Genomic DNA, 17,582 nt, shown 5'->3' on the forward strand with positions numbered 1-17,582 from the left:
ATAATGCCAGATAAAATCTAACTTCAATAAAGGGCTTAAAGGATTTCTCCCCTCTCTAATGAAAACCTCTTTAAATATGCAAATTCTGCAGATCCTCCATAATACTTGGGCTCAGTATTACTTGGGTTAAGCATCATTACTCCATTTCTGGAACCTGCTCATATCTGTTTACATTAATTTCCCTATAGATTTTAAATTTCTAGAATATAAGAACCAAATTTGTTTAACTTTAATCTTTTGTAATAAGTATTATTACCAAAGTATTATTATTGCAGACTATAATTTAACAGTTGTGAATTTAAAGCTGACTAATAGTGTACTTTTGAAAGTTAAAGAGAAAAGAGAGGAGAGGAGGACAAAAATAAAGAAGACAGGGAGGGAAGAAGGAGGGAAAGCAGGAGAGGAAGGGAGGAAGCAGAGGAGACAGAGAGAGAGAGAGAAAGAGAGAGAGAGAGAGAGAGAGAGAGAGAGAGAGAGAGAGAGAGAATGAACCCATACATGAGTTAAGCACTAGAAGAGAATCCCATTCATTCCCAAGTTTCTTCTGTTGCAAGACGGTTGAAACTATAATTCTATAAAACTCATTATTTGTTCCATCATGTACATCAGAGTAATATATCATCCCTTTAGTGTAAGTGAAAATCATATATTACAAATTGGCAATGAACAAATACTAGTTACCCGTGTACATACCTGTGTATTCATCAAGGCTTTTAGACACTGTATGACTTTGTGTTGATTTTTCTTTACAATTTTTTCTTGGCTGCATTGACATAAAAGATATCAGTGTTGAAATTATAACTAGACAAACAAATAAGCCTTAGTTGAAAATAATTATTAGCAATACATACACTTGTCCACTGATCAGTTTTTCCAAAATGTCTAGTAATAATCCAAGCCCCTCACGTCCGAAGCTTTCCACCCAACTGAAAAGCAAGAAAAAACAAAACAAAAAAAAGTAGTTATACACTGAGTCACTATTCAAATTTTGGTGATCACAATAACACACTATATAACCACAAGCACATTATACATGTTATGTTTAAAATCATAACTAAAAACTAATGACACCATTTATCAAAATTGTTCATAATTCATAATCTTAGTGAAAGGAGGAACAAAGATGAGATAGGCCAACAGAGTGCTAAGCTCGGCTCACACTGGCTTGTGAGAGCTGCCTGGGTCTACCTCTTCCATGCTCCCTCTTCAGAGACATCATGTTGGTAGCTATGGTGAACATCTTGACAGAGATTGGCAAACGCTACAATCAGAGCTCCCTCACTCATCCCCCCCGCCCCCCCACCCCCAGAGCTGGCTTGTAAAACATGTAACAGCAATCCCCTGGAGAAGTCCCATTTTGGACTATTCCAAAGAGCAGAAACTAGGCAAGTAAAGATCTAGGAAGGAAGATTCAGGTCGACATAAAAACAAAAATTAATTAAAATAGTGCAAAAAGGATGCTTTAGGAGAACTGCTCAAGCCACAAAATGTATTGCTATAAATGCTAAGAATTTCCTTTCAACGTTAAAAAAAAAAAAGCACCATCACTAGTTTTTAATGAGTATTTCTATCTTGATCAAACCACACCTTTTCCATAAACCCACGGATTCAATCACAGTACTTCATAAAACCAGGGTATCACTGTCACTATACAATAACATGTCTTAATGACACAGAAATTACCTTGATCAAAATGACTACTGTTTTTCAGTGGAGATTTGGAAACTAGGTCAGTAAATAATATAAGGGTAATCATCTGTCTCAAAAAAAAAAAAGGGCAAAGAAAAAGATATGTGTGAATGTATATTTCTTTGTATGACGTATGTACATATTTCTTTATATGCATGTGTTTGTTTATGTGATTTTATGTATATGTGGTATTTCAACAATAAGACGTTAAAAACAAACTTCATGGCCAGGTATGATGGCTCACACATGTAATCCCAGCAGTTTGGGAGGCCAAGACAGGAGGATTGCCTGAGCCCAAGAATTCAAGACCAGTCTGGGAAACATGGCAAGATTTCATCTCTAAAAAAGATTTTAAAAATTTAGCCAGGTGTGGTGGCACACACCTGTAGTCCTAGCCACTCGGAAGCCTGAGGCAGAAAGATCAACTGAGTCCAACAGGTCGAGGCTGTGGTAGTGTGGACTATGCCACTGCATTCCAGCCTGGGTGACAGAGTTAGGCTCCAACTCAAAAAAAAACTTGAAATAATCAAAAACAAAACACTTTAAAGAATAACAAGCTTAACTCATATACCAGAAAAATGCTAGGTTTTTTTTACTTGAGATACAAAAATAACATTTCCAGTGAAAACAAGAGAGTAAAATTCAAATGTAACCTATTTACATAAAATATACAAACATTGTTTAAAATCCATCTTATTTATTTTCACAGTGTTATGATCACAATGGGACTACCTGTAAATAAACAGAATTTCTGATTTTACAAAAAAGAAAACAAAGAAATTTGCCATTTAGATTGGCAGTCTTCCAGACAATATTTTACTCATCTCCTCTTTCCAATGAAAGTTATGGAATAACCAATTTTAAAAGGCACTTAAATAGGAACACAATTCCCTGTAAAAGACAGGAGATTTACTATCACAGTTGAGGTAAGGAAACAAACAGAAGCTGCTGTTTCAAATCAGGATGCTACCTCAAAAATGAAGGTTTACTCTTCACGTCAGCAACAGACAGGTTACCTGCAGGCATTTCAAATCTTGCTTTTATGTTTCATAAAAACACAGACAGCATCCCACTTAATTGGTGACATCCTATTCTGTATTTATTCTGATTTTACGTGCAGCAGAGACTCTTGAAATAAAACACATAAGTATAATTTGAGAGTTCTGCTTAGGCTGACCTTGGGATGCAAGGAGTGAGCCTCTGTTTACCAGGCCCTGTTCTGTTTATACTTCACAGCAGGTCTTCCACACTGTGTTGAAAGTGAATTTTCAACTATCACTATAAACAAAAGTATGCCCATAAAGATACTCTAAAGCTAATATAAATGGTTTCGGATTATTCATACTGATATCACCTTTAATCATCATGGAAAATAAAGTTATTATTTATAAAACTGCCTTACATCAAAATGTACAAATTAATTTTAAATTATGTTAACATAACAAAAAGACTTTGTTACATTTAATATGCTTATATTGTGATCCACTATAAAATTTAGGAGGTACACAAATCAATGTAAATCAGTAAATTCTCTAATGTGAGTAATTAATATTTAAAAAATAGCTATTGAAAATTTATTACCCCAACACAATTATAACTAGAATAGTGAGACCCACAGAAGGTCTGAAATCAACTATTTCTAAACCCACTACATAATTCTCTTCTAAACTATAGAATATGAATAATTAAAATGAAATGCATGCCCACTCATGCATATTACATATGAGCTGATTCTCTATAAAATGAAACTTATTAAAGTTGCATGTAAAGAGGCATTAAACCAAATCACTTTATATATTATATTATAATTTTTTAATTTATTGAGGGAATTTTTCAACAACAATAAAATCAGAGCAAGGTAGGCAACAGCTTTCTGAAAACCAGGATATACTTTACATTTCATAAAACATTATCAAAAACAAGAAAAGTGAGACAGGTTAAAGGCAGAGAAAGCTAAAATACTTGACAACCAAAGAAGCAACTTAATATTTAAACATCAAAAGAAAACTAATTGAAAGTTACTTATTGAAAAGGTAATATTAATACAAAAAATAAATATGCATAAAAGTCTGTTTTCTTAAAAATTTGCAAGGCCAACATACTTCCGTATTAACAAGTTGTCAGTCACATACCCATACGTGCAAGTGTTTCACTCCTACCATTACTATTTTCAGCAATATCATTTTTAAATAGGGGCACAGATATCACTTCTGGAAAAAATGTTCAAGATAAAAAGTGATATTGAGTAGGTAAGTCTGTGGTCTTGACAGAGGTTTATTGAAATTCATAGCTTTCCACAAAAGTGAAAAATTTCTCATCATCAGTGTAAGAAGCAACCTGGAAAAAAAATTATCGACGAATCTATAAATGATCAATCTTCAAGAAACAAAATCTGCACTATTTGCTCCGTGCCCGTCAGCATACTACTATCAGGTATTATGTGGTTTAACTAAAAACTGCATTCATGGATGAATAGGCACTGTGCAAATGTTTCTTCTTCATGAATAGAAATGACATAGAGATCAGTATGACATTTGTATTAGAAAAAATTGCTTTAAAACAGCAAAATGTACTATGCTAAATACTAATTTAACACAAAAATCTCTTTTAAAATTCTGTAACAAGAAATATCCAACTCTCTTTTAATTGCCTAAAAGAAAACTTCTAAATATATTACCATTTAGCACTTCCTAGTAGGTGTCTCAATGTAGGAGAAAAGAAGAGATAATAAAAATTTCCAAAGGAGAGGGAGAATAGATGTCTAGAATTACAGTGGTTAAGCCACCTTTAAATGTTCAAAAGCAGCTTAGGCTTTGAAACTCAGTTTTGCTTCCAGAGACACAGGAAGAAATAAAAAGCGTATAAAGTGATAGCTGAAATTTTTTTGGTTTTATGCAGCAAATATAGTCAGTCACCTCGTTGAGAAATAAAGGCAATAATCAGGTTTCCGATTTACCTCCTGGCCAAAAGGAACAAAGCACTATCAAGTAAGTTTCCCCAAGACCAACCATTCTACCCTTTGTTTCAAACTTATTACCTCTCTTCCCAGATGTGCGCTCACAAAGAGAAAGACAAATGCATCATGAATTATCAGAGTCAATGAACCTACCAGGTCACAAGGGTAACCTTACCTGATGCATACTCCTTGAAGAAAGGGACCATTTCTTATTATTTATTCCAGCACTGAGATAGACTGAGCACTCAATAAATGGTTTTAGAAAGGAAACTGAATCCTTTCCATAAGGAAAGGGACATGCAAAGACAGGTTAGGGTCACTTAGAAAAAACAGCTACATTTGCCAATATCCAGGTCTATGCCTATTATGTATGTAAAACAAACACAAAGAGATGACACATTTTATCCACCATTACTAAGCCTGTCCCAACTTCAAACTAGAAGCATCAATGCCAATTTCAGAACTGTTATTTATCCATATTTATCCCAAAGATGATAGATCTGGAGTCCTCCTGCATCACACTTTAGGACCTGGCTGACTACTACCCAAATGGTGATGTTTCATTGCTACTAAAATTCACAAGTTCATTAATGAAGTCAGTCAACATTTATTAAGGGCTCACTGTGTCTCTGATGTTGCACTAGGTATGAAAAACACAAAATTGAATCAAATATATTCTCTGACCTTGAAAGGACCACAGAATAGTAGTTGACACAAATGTTGAACAAAATTGTTTCCATAACATATTAAGTGCTATAATCACGGTGCTTTGAGAGCAGAAAGTACAATATCTACCTTTCCTAGGAACTTCAAAACAGCTGATGTCTAGCCTGAGCCTTGTAGGTTAACTCACAGGCAGGAAGAGCAGTTTTTAAGCAGGAGGGCATAAGCACAAAGACATTCAACATAAAAGATATGGTCTGTGCTGAGCATCACAGGTAGATGTATTGGAGACAAACTCCAACAGGTAAGAAAGAATTTGACCTTAAAAAAAACCTTATATATAGTGCCATGGGCAAGGGGAAGTTATTAAAGGACTAGGCACATGAGGTAAGCAGAGTAATCCTACCATGCCCGCCAAAAGATGGGCACAGCCTAATTCCAGAACCTATTAATATATTTCCTCAAATAGCAAAGGAGGAATTAAGGTTTCCAATGGAATTAAGGTTGCTGATTATTTTAAAATAGGAAGATTACCCTAGATTACCCAGGGGGGTCCAGTCTAATCACATGACTCTTAAAAGCTGAGACCCTTTCCCAGCTTGGGTAGAAAAAGTCAAAGCATAAAAGAGACTTAACCTGCCCTGGCTGGTTTTGAAGATGGAGGACGTGACACAAGAGTCAAGTTGGAAATGGCCCTCAGCTGACAGCTAGAAAGGAAATAAGAATCTTCATCCCGTAACCACAAGAAATTGGGTTCTGCCAACAACCCAGTGAAAGAGGAAATGGAATAGAGCCTCTATTCTTAGACATGAGATTTCTCCATTTATTTGGATCTTCTTTAATTTCATCATTTTGTATTCTTCAGCATAAAACTCTTATACATAATTCATTAGAATAACAATTTTGAGGGCAGTTGTAAATGGTATTGTGTTTTTAATTTAATTTTCCACAAGTACCTTATATATAGAAACACAATGTTTTATGTTTACCTTGAATCCTGTGAGCTTGTTGAACTCACTGATAAGTTCTAGGCATTTTGGGAAGAATTCCTGAGATTCTTTATGTAAGCAATTGTGTAATCTACAAATAAGGACAGTTTTGTCTTTCTGATTTGTCTGCTCTTCTTTCTTTTTCTTACTCAATGTTTCAGCTAGAACTTCCAGTGCTGTGTAAAGTAAGAATCCTGAAAACAGACATCCTTGCCGTGTTCTTAGAAGGAAGAGAATGAATGTTTCCTTAGAAGGAAAACATTCAGTCTTTCACCACTAAGTAGAACATTAGTTGCAGGATGATTGCAGATCTCTTTGTTAAGAAAGTTTTCCTCTGTGTTGGTTTCCTAGGGCTGTTGCAACTAAGTACCACAAAGTGGGTAGTGCAAAATATATATATATTCTCTTGCAGCTATGGAAGCTAGATATTCAAAAATAGGGTGGCAGCAGGGCCATGCTCCCTGCGAGACTCTGGGTAAAATACTTCCTTCTCTCTTCCTAGCATCTGGTGGAAACTGTCAATTTTCAGTGCTTCTGTGCCTCAGTCGTCACGTGGGACTCCCTCTGCGCAACTGCTCTTCTTGTAAGAACACAAGTCATATTAGATCAAGAGTCGACCCTACCACCTTATAACCTTACCTTAATTATTACATTGCAATAACCTTATTTTTAAAAAACACCCACATTCTGATGTGGCAGTTTTAGAACTTAAATATATCTTTCTAGTGACACAACTTAACTCATAACATCCTCTAGTCCTATTTTTCAGAGTTTTTTATTATGAACAAGTATTGAATTCAAAGGTTTTTTCTCCATTAATTTATATGATCCTGTGTTTTTTCTTCTTTTGCATGTTGATATAACGTACTTTATAAGAACTTTTGTGACCAGGTGCAGTGACTGATGGCTATAATCGCAAAACTTTGGGAGTCCGAGGTTGGAGGAACACTTGAGCCCAGAAACTTGAGATCAGCCTGGACAAAATAGCAAGACCTTGTCTCTACAAAAAATCTTTAAAATTAGCCAGGCATCCTGGTATACCTGCCTGTAGTCCCAGCTACTCAGGAGGCTGAGAATCAGGTGAGCCTGAGCTCAGGTGAGCCATGATCATGCACTGCACTCCAGCCTGGGCAAGAGAGTGAGGCCCTAACTAAAAAAAAAGAAAGAAAGAAAGAATTTTTGTAACTATATGCATGACGAATACTAGTTTATAAGTTTGGGGATTTCTGTGTTGTTGTTTTCATTTTGTTCTACTTTGATCCCATCTTTGGTTTTGTCAGCAGGTAATACAAATTTCATGAAAAAAAAAAAAAACTGCTGTTAATTGCTCCCTGTTCTCCTATTTTCTGGAAGAGACTTGGCAGAACTGGTATTAATTCTTCTTTAAATGTGTAATCGAATTCTCTACTGAAGTAATCTGCACCTGAAGATCTTTGGGGGAGTTCTAAATTAGGAACTTCATTTTCTGAATAGTCAGAGGACAATCCAAACTTTCTAATTCATATTGAGTGTGTTGGTTGTGTTTTTCAAAGAACTGGTCTATTTCATCTAAGTTGCCAAATTGTGTATTTACAGTTGTTCACCGTATTCTCTTCTCTTATTGCCTTGTTGATGTTTCAGTCTACAGTCATATCTGCTTAATTTATGAAATTGTCATCTTGTCTTCTCTTTTTTAATCAGTATTTGTCAATTATATTAATCTTCTCAAACAACTAACTCTGTTTTATTGATTTGTCTGTTTTTATTTCTATTTTCAACTTAACTTATTTCTGTTATTTCCTTCTTTCTGCTTATTTTTTTTAACTCTTTTTTCTAAGAGTCTTGAAGCAGTAACAAATATTACTAATTTGAACTTTTCCTCTTTTCTAATGTATCTGATGAAACAAGTTTCCCTCTGAGTACTATTTTAGATGGGTCCCATAAATTATGAAATGATATTCTTTCACTAAGTTCAGTGAATATTAGGAGGGACCCCAAAAAGTGGAATTTATTTATAGACAATTGTATATTTATTCTTACATGTTTAAACTTCTGTCACCTTCAAAGTACTCTCCATTTCATGCAACACACCTATCGAGATGCCTTTTCCACTGCTCAAAACAGTTTTTGAACTCATTCACTTTGATGCCTTCTAGTGCTTCTGATGTTTTTTGTTTCACCTCTTCCACATTGGCAAAAGAGTTTCCCTTTGTCTTTTTTAATTTGGGAAACAAAACAAAAGCTGCTTGGCAAGATCAGGTGAATAGGAATGGGACGTGGGAATTATGTTATTTTTAATCAAAAACTGCTGAACACTCAGTGTGGTGCTGGCAGGTGTGCTCATAAATCACCCATCATAAACTGGGCAAATGCGTTAAAAGAATCTCCAAAAACAAAAAATTAACTGAATCCCAGTGCAGCCTTTCACAACAATGGTATACTAATGCCAATGGGTTCCTAGAACATTTACCCAGCAGGAGAAACCTGTACTAAAAGGGGTCTGCCTTCCAAAAGATAATTCCAAGTTTTCTGGGGATCCCTCCTCATATTTTATTTCCCTGAGACCAGTTTGATCCATGAATTATTTTATAGTGCATTGTTTAGTTTCCAAGTATTTATAGAGTTTTCTGTTATCTTTTTCTTACCAATTTCTATTTTGAGCCATTTGTAGTGAGAAAATATATTCTGTATGATTTCAATTCTTTTAAATGTTATAAAGTTTGCTTGACGGCCTGGGATGTGGTTTATAGCTTCATATCTTGTTTGTTGTGTAGGTATATAAAAAGCATGGAATTCTGTTACTGTTGAGTTAAAAATATTCTATAAAGACTTTTTTATACCTGATGGTGTTTTTGAGTTCTCTCATATTTTTGCTGAATTCCTGTCTAATTGTTCCATCAATGGCACAACATAGAGTTGTGCAGTAGTGCAAATCTAATCTAGTCTCTCTCCCACCTCATCCCATACACACCAAAAAACAAAAATTAAATTAAAAAAATCAAAGTTATCCATAGCCAATGGGAGACTAAAAATAGGATGAATGCCAATCATGTGATATTAATCTCATATTCTACACTGAGAATAGTGAAGCTATGCAGCATAAACTGACTCAACATTCCTCTTTTTCAAGGAAGGTGGTGTTCTTCTATCTGTAGGATATGAGGCTTTCAACTCAACAGTAACCAGCTTTCAGTACCACCCAGTGGTAACAACTCCTGCATCCCCTTCCAAGGTCTAATGGAGGTTTATGCAGTGAGCATAATGAGGCAGTTCTACTCCTCTGTTAGGTGCCAGTGGAGGCCTCACAGGAGTCTGGACCCAATCCATGCCAAGTAGTTAAAAGGAACCTCTCCCTCAGGTGTCAGTGGAGGCTGGGTGGGAAACTTGGACTTCTTTTCCCACCTGGCAGTGATGAATTGCTTCCTCCTCTTCTTCTTCTGGAGCTAAGTCACATCAAGCCTACTGAAACAAGAGGTTGAAATAAGATCCAAAGTCGGGCTCGGTGGCTCGGCCTGTAATCCCGCGCCTTTGGGAGGCTGAGGTGAGTGGATTGCCTGAGCCTGCAGTTTTCGAGACCCGCCGGGGCAACTTGGCGAGATCTCATCTCTACAATAAATCAAAAAATTAGCCGGGCGTGGTAGCGCATGCCTGTAATTCCGGCTACTCGGAAGGCTGAGGCGGAAGGATCGCGAGAGCCCAGCAGGTCGAGGCTGCGGTGGCCGGGAGCGGTCACTGCACTCCAGTCTGGGCGACAGAGTGAGACTCCAACTCAAAAAAAAAAGAAAGAAGATCCAGAGTGTCATAACATAAGTTTTCAGGATTCAGTATATAAATCTGTCATACCAAGAAGCAGGAAGATCTCAAATTGAATGAAAAAGAGATAATAGATGACAACACTGATATGACAGAGGTGCTAGAATTATCTGACACAAAAATCTTTACAAAAACAACCATCATAATAGTGCTGTAATAAGCATTTAGGAATATGGTGGGGAAAAAAGAAAACTAGAAATTCCTAGCAAAGAAATAGAAGAAGCTTTATTTCTTTCTAAATAACCAAATGGAAACTTCATTTTTTTATTTTATTCTCAAGATGTAGGGTACAATTCAAGATTAGGTATGCAAGTGGTCATCGTACAACTAAAGTTTGGGCCTCGCTTTGGTCCCCACTTAACCTGGTTTGAGATCAGTTACGCTTATTGATGCTATGTGCCCTCCCTTGGCAGTTTCTGGCTAATGCCAATCTCTCGGCTATTATTTCTTCGTGTGCTTTTTTATCCCTTTTCCTCCCTACTTTCAAGACTCTGATGACAGGAACATTAGATCTTGTGTTATAGTCCCACAGGTCCCTGTTGCTCTATTCATATTTTTTTCCAATCTATTTTCTCCTTGTTGTTCAATCCAAGTCTCCTTGTTGGAGACTTTCTGTCATTCCATAGTCCAGTTTATTAATTCTTTCCCTTCACATCTATGTTTTGCAATTAATGCCCTCTGGAAAGTTGTTTTTTTGGTGTTGTTGTTTTTGTTGTTTCGTTTTGTTCTTGTATTTTTCACTTTTAAAATTTCCGTTTGGTAGATGTTCAAGTCGCTTCCTCTGACACCACACTGACGTGACTGATGGGGATGGGCCCAGTTTTCTTCTGTGGCATTTGACAGACACAGAGAGGTTAGTGTCAGTTTTCTAACTTGCTTGCTGCCCTATTTGTGGCCCTTCAGTTTAGGAGAACAGGCTTTTGTTGGGACGTTTTTGGTCTGTGCCCATTGTCGTTTCTGGGCTGCTGACTTCTACACCTCCCAGTCTGACAAAAAGGCAAAAAGACAATCCAGCAAACTCACTGCCATGGTGTTCCTTAAGTCCTAAAGTTCCTAGCCTGTCTGCCTTCTTATATTTGTTTCATATACAATGTTCAGGAATTTTTAATTGTACTTAGCAAAAGGAATAGGAAAAAGTACACTTACTCCATCTTCCCAGAAACATAAGTCCGAAGCATTCACTGCTAAAGTGCAAGAACAGGCAGAAACTCCCACCAAGGAAATTGGGAAAAGGCAGTGACAGTGATAAGAGGAGAATCAAGTAAATCTGATATAATAAATCCAAAAAAAAAAAAAGATAAAGTCTCAAAAGAGAGAAAAGTCAAGAGTCAAGTGCTGAAATGAAGTCAAATAAAATAAGGACTCAAATGAACTATTAAAAAATGAACTCAAGAGCAGTTTATAAATAATTCTGTGGGAGTGACATCCTGATTGCACAAGAATTAAAGGAGAAAAGGGGTCGTAAAAAATGAAGAAAATAAATATGACTGGGAATTAAAGGAGCTGATGGGAGAAATCTGAAGTAAGAGTGAAAAGAAGTCAACAAACAAATAAAATAGTGTGTAACAAAAACTAAAACTATGACAAAAGCAAGCAGAGGACAATAGAGGAACAAGGAAGATGGCTACCTAATTTGGCCAGGGGCTAGAGACAGATTCCTATTTAAACCAGAAACTATGTTGAAAGTCTTGAAGTGGGAAGATGCTGATGTATCTTAGGTTTAAAAAATAGAAGTGGTTTCTTAGGCATTTTCTATTCTCATTCAAAATGTTATGCTCACATACAAGAAATGTCTGTATATATGTGTAGCTACTACACAAACACATTCTTAATCATCCTCTCTTAAGTACCTAGTCAGCTCACTCAATTACCTACTATTTCTGGTCCGTGTGTGAAACACTGACTAACACCCATGGCATAATGAACTTCTAAGGCTTATGTCGTACTCTCTAATGCACCCACATGCTCTACTCCTACCAAGAACCAATGGAGTTTGTTTCCAAATCAGTTCTTGACAGTTTTACTTACTATTGTGCTTATATTGTTTGATCAATGTTATATAGACAGATAACATGTAATTAGAAAAAGAGTTGCTACTTCTATGAAAAAGTATAAATACTTTGGAAAGCTAACAAAAGAATATTCTTAAAATTGCTACAGAAACAGATGCAGGCACAACTGTAAAAAAAAAAAAAAGGAAAAACTATCAAAAAAGAGTTTTTTGGTTAAAAAAATAAATCTGCATTCTATTAGAGCCTCTACATTCCTGTTCTTCAAAATACCAGGAAGTCAGTGCATTGTACATATGGTTTATATAGCCAGCCTTTGTCTACTACAAGAGAAGGGTCCACATGAAATGTTTAGAGAAAGAATGCTTATGTTTTGAATTGAAAAAAAAAATGTTTAGGGTGTCTTTGAATCATATATTTTATAATTACATGCTTCAACCAACTTTTTCAAACAACTAACCAACAGCATTAGACAATAGGACTTCCTCTGCAGACAATGTCTCTCGCTCTGCTCTCTCTCTCTTCTTCCCAAGAAGTTACAGCTTCTATTTAAGTAGGCAACAGTATACATGCTTCTTGATTTTGCTTTTGTGTATTTTATTATTTAAATATAATAAACTTATATTTGTAATAAGCAAAATATTTATTTTTAATTACTCAAAAGAATAATCTTGCATGAATGCCTATAAAAACACAAATATATGTTGCTCAAAATCAATATAAGAAGCTTTTTATAGGGGAAAAAAAAAATCACTGCACACATGTGACAAACTAACAAATTTCACACCTTAAACTTAGAAGGTCAGCTTTAATACTGTATAATATCCAGATCCAATTTACATTCTTCTGTCAGTGTAATACATCACCAATGCTGAATATAATTATAGCTTATTTTAAGCTTTCATTTTCACCTACCCCAAGAAGGTGAGCAAATACTTAAAATGAACAGTTCTGGGGGGCGGGGGGTGGGGGGTGAGGGGTGGAAGTTCAAGGCAATTAGCAAACCCTGTAGGGCAAAACAAATGTACACCCACGTCCCATTCGATGACCCATCCACAAAATTACATTAAATTATAGAGCAAGACTGGAACTTCAGAAACAAAATAATGCTCCAATAGTAAAATCTACAAAATTTCAAAATATAACTATTAATATGTATATTTTCTTGAAATTGACTTTTTAAGGAAACTATATATTTATTTTTTTGTTTTTTGTTTTTTGAGTTGGAGCCTCACTATGTCGCCCAGACTGGAGTGCAGTGGCCGCTCCCGGCCACTGCAGTCTCGACCTGCTGGGCTCCGGTGATCCTTCGCCTCAGTCTTCCGAGTAGCTGGAATTACAGGCATGCGCTACCATGCCCGGCTGATTTCTTGATTTATTGTAGAGATGAGGTCTCGCCAAGTTGCCCAGGCGGATCTCGAACCCGCGGACTCAGGCAATCCACTCACCTCAGCCTCCCAAGGAGCGGGATTACAGGCTGAGCCACCGAGCCCGGGTGTAAACTATATATTTAAAAGCAATGATTTAATTCCACTTCTAATATTAGGTAAGACGGTATAGTAACAGACTTAAAAGTCTATTCTCCTAGTCCCTTTTTGACTATACATATTCAAAGGCATAAAATATCTAGAGAAAGTAACCCGCATAAAATGTAAACTAGATTAACAGCAATGATGGAAAACAACACAAGAAACATAAGTAGGTTTCTTAGTATCAAATCAAATACCATTAGCTCAGGAAAGCACTAACTAAACTCTTCACTTTAAATACAGGCTAACTTGACAAGCAATATGGGGGATAAGAAATTATGGTCATATTTTAGGTCTTCTATCACCTGTTCCCACCCTAAATACTTGCCGTCACCACTGCCCAATACTAGTCACATCAGTCCTAATTATTGAGTCCATGATCTGCTCTGGATTCACTAAGCGCCCCTGCTATCTCTGTGTCTTCATTCAGGATGCTCTCCTCCACAGAATTGCCTACTGGGCCAATTCAAGCTTCCTTCTTTGAACTGTCCCTGATTTGAGTTTCTCCATCTGCTCACTTGACCCCAGATAACCCTCCAGTTACTGCCTATTTCTCTTCTTTCTTTACAGCAAAAGTTCTCACACAATTTTCATCACAAGCATGGTCAGCACTTCCTGGCATTCTTTCACTCAATCTCACTTCAGTCTGTCTTCTGCCATCAAGACTCCAAAAAACTGGTTTTCTCCCAGATTGTCAACACCCTCCTTTGCCAAGTCCAGCAGCATTACCCTGCCCCACCTCACAGGAGGTCTGCTAAGAGGTTTGCTACTCCGTTTTGAAACTCTCTTCCTGGGTTCCCCTCTTCCTTACGGGCCACTCTTCAGTCTGTGTTTCTGGCTTCCCCTCCTTTTCTGGACCATGCATGTCTGGACCTGGCGTCTCTCAGAACTTATTCAGAACACTCTTCTCTATCTTTAGGCCCCTCCACCACACACCCCTCCCAGCGCTGAGCTCTCATTCATTCTGAGGGCCTAAATATCTCTACTATATATCAGACTCATATCTGGCTGCTTGCTGGGTGTTTCAAGCTGTGAAACTCTTTAAAACATATCAAACTTACATGTTTAAAAAAGATATCTTTATTTCCTTTCCCAAAATTCATCAAATCAGTAACAACAGCCATCCTCCTGCATCCCAATTAACAGCATTGCTATCTACTATTTGTGCAAGTCAAAAAATTGCATGTCATTCTTTCTTGGTCCCTCCTTTTCATTCACACCCTACATCAACAAGCCCTACAGTTTCCACCTCCAGCCAAATCTACCCACCACTTGCCCCACCTGCCATAATCCTCATCCAGGCCACCTCACCACTCCTGGCTAGGCCAGAGACGCCTATTCACCTTCCTGGCGGCTGCTGTCCCCTGCCTCCACGCCATTTTCCCTGAGCAGCAGCAAGAACAATTCCTTTAGAGGGGAACCCACAGGTCATCTCCTGTTTGAAACTCTTCAGCACATGTACAATGTTCTCCCCTATGTACAATGAAAACCCTGCTTCCTGATGATGATGTTTGAGGTTATCACTTCCCTCACGGCCTGGCCTGCCCACGTCTTGATGGCCTCTTGGGTTCGGCGGCCCTCTCTTCCACCCTCCTGCCACAGTCTCTCCACCTCAGGGTGAGTGTTGACCAAGGTGTGCTCCAGGTCCAGAACCCCCGCCCTTGCTTCTCCTAGCTAGCACCTCGTCATTTATCCTCAAACTTCACCACCACAGAGAGACTTTTGGAGACCGGCCTACATGGAAAAAGCTTTCCATTCAGTGCTCTAATCCCCTTTTTGCCTTTATTGAAGAAATCATACCTTGTGTTTTATTTATTTACTTGTTTTCTAGGTCTCTCTCCCCCAACTGCCTCTTAATGACTATGTAACCTAGCAAAGCACCTGGAATACTTATTGCATGGATAGATTAACAAATCCTAGTGGCACATTATCTGTACCACATACTTCAGGATTTAACTGGGTGCTAGTTATTTTTTAATGTGTGTCATATATTTTTCCTCAGGTGGCAACTCGGCTATTTGAAGATGGAGAAATCACTGAATTTCACCTAGTTTTCCAACAGGAAAATGTATACAGACAAATGAAATACTTGATTTCCTATCTTGCAAACAGAGAAATACAATTTCATGCATTTCACTTTACTTCAAGCATTAATCTCCCTATTCTCTTGTTACTATTCAGATCCATTTAGCATGTGCTCTGATCATGTCTTCTGAGCCCTATGTTACGGTTCCACAGCGACACAAGACTTTGTCCCCTCCTCGGAAATTCACAGCAGGATGGGGAAGGCAGCCATTCATATAAAGACTCAAGAATGCAAAGGCTCCAAGCAAGTGGACAAGGAAAACTATTTCTGATTTCTAAAGCCATGCTGTCCAACAGGGCAGCCTTCTAGCCACATGTGGCTATTTAAATTTAGATCAATTAAAATTCAGTTCTTCAGTCACATTAGCCACATTTCAAGTCATATGTGGTAAGTGGTTATCATAATAAACAACACAGGCATAGTCCATTGTTGTCAATGTAGAAAGTTCTGTTGGATTTCTGTTCAAATGACCCTAATTTCTATTTAGCCCTAAAGGCACTCTAGGTAATCTCAGTGGTTCTAAGCCTCATTTGGGTATTTTGTTTCTGTTTTCATTTATACATTTTACCATATGACAGAAATTGTAATAAACTGTACCTCTTTCAGATATATATTGCCTCTTTAATAAAAAAACTGTAAATCAATGGATAATAAGAATGGTAAAACTGAATTTTACTTTTATATGGTTTTCTGAATCATAAAAAAATAAAACTTTCTTTTATTTTTGAAACAATGACTCTTTTTGTATAGATATGTACATATACATATGTAAGGGAATACCACAACAAACATCATCATTTTTAAAATCCTTTACTGAACCCACCTAGCAATACTTAAAGACACAGTAACAAGTCCAAAAACTTAATCTAAGAAATAAAATATACCAATTCTTTAAATCCAAAATACACACAGTTAGAGGCTTTAGTGCCTACAGTTCAAAAATTTCACTGAAATATTTGCAATGAGCAGAAACCAAAGTATTCAGTAAATAATTTCATAATGATAACTCCTATAAACATGAACACATAAAGTTTACGTTCCCAGAAAACAGACAATTATAATTGAAAAGAAAGGAAGTTTCTTAAATTTCACCTCTATGTTCATGAGAAATTACATAAGTTGAATGGTATTTTCCCAAATTGTTATGGCATACAGTCAACTTTTTGTTGTCTTTTAAACAGCAAACTGATCATTTCAAATAATTAAATTTTAGTAACCTATTCTCCCTGTTATTCCTGAATATCAGTAACATAAAGTCAAAAGTCTTCATTTTTTAAGTGGAGTGATTTCATATAGCTACTCTAGATATATATGAGCTCTAATAGAGTAGTTATAGGAAACTACTTTAAAAATGAAAGTTTTGAATTCTGTGTCACATTATGACTGACTTCACATATTAATAGAATTTTTAAAGTAAATTTTGTAAAGTCTTTTTTTAAGTCAATCTTGGCCATTCAAACAATTTATATATTAAGTCGACTAGGATAGATATATATCCATATATATAATTATATGCTTATGATTTTTTAAAAATAGAGTAGGACAGCATCTACATTACAACTCTAGGCCCTCTCCAGTCAAATATACGTTGAGCTGAACAGCTCTTACTCACTGTCTATAGAAAGTATGTATTTGTATGTCAAAAGCAATTTCTAAATTTTGAATGTGTTCTGTCATATTGTTAGCTCTGAATTCAAAGTCAAATCTTGTAAAATACAGATAAACTTTGATATCAAATAATTATAACACATCTTACTACATCTTTAAGCCAAAACAAATCCATGGAATGAATGACAATATGCAACAGAGAAAGCCTCCCATCCCAGAGGAGCAATCTGTCTTCTGGAGCATCTGCAGAGCAATGGACCA

The 17,582-nt window shown here is 36.6% G+C and overlaps 1 protein-coding gene across 4 annotated transcripts in view; it reads right to left on the bottom strand.

The window, feature by feature from the left end:
- DIAPH3 (diaphanous related formin 3) overlaps positions 1-17,582 on the bottom strand; it is a 398,317-nt gene that overhangs the window by 222,761 nt on the left and 157,974 nt on the right. For all 4 annotated transcript variants that reach the window (XM_008059267.1, XM_008059270.1, XM_008059269.1 and 1 more), the window contains 2 exons: positions 852-926; positions 694-763 (listed from right to left, as the gene is read on the bottom strand). In XM_008059267.1, coding sequence (XP_008057458.1) covers positions 694-763; positions 852-926 — 145 coding nt within the window. The remainder of the gene's footprint in view (positions 1-693; positions 764-851; positions 927-17,582) is intronic.

The sequence above is a fragment of the Carlito syrichta genome, unplaced genomic scaffold, assembly GCF_000164805.1.
Source record: "Carlito syrichta isolate Samal-C Ts95f unplaced genomic scaffold, Tarsius_syrichta-2.0.1 Scaffold303985, whole genome shotgun sequence".
Taxonomy (NCBI): Eukaryota; Metazoa; Chordata; class Mammalia; order Primates; family Tarsiidae; genus Carlito; species Carlito syrichta.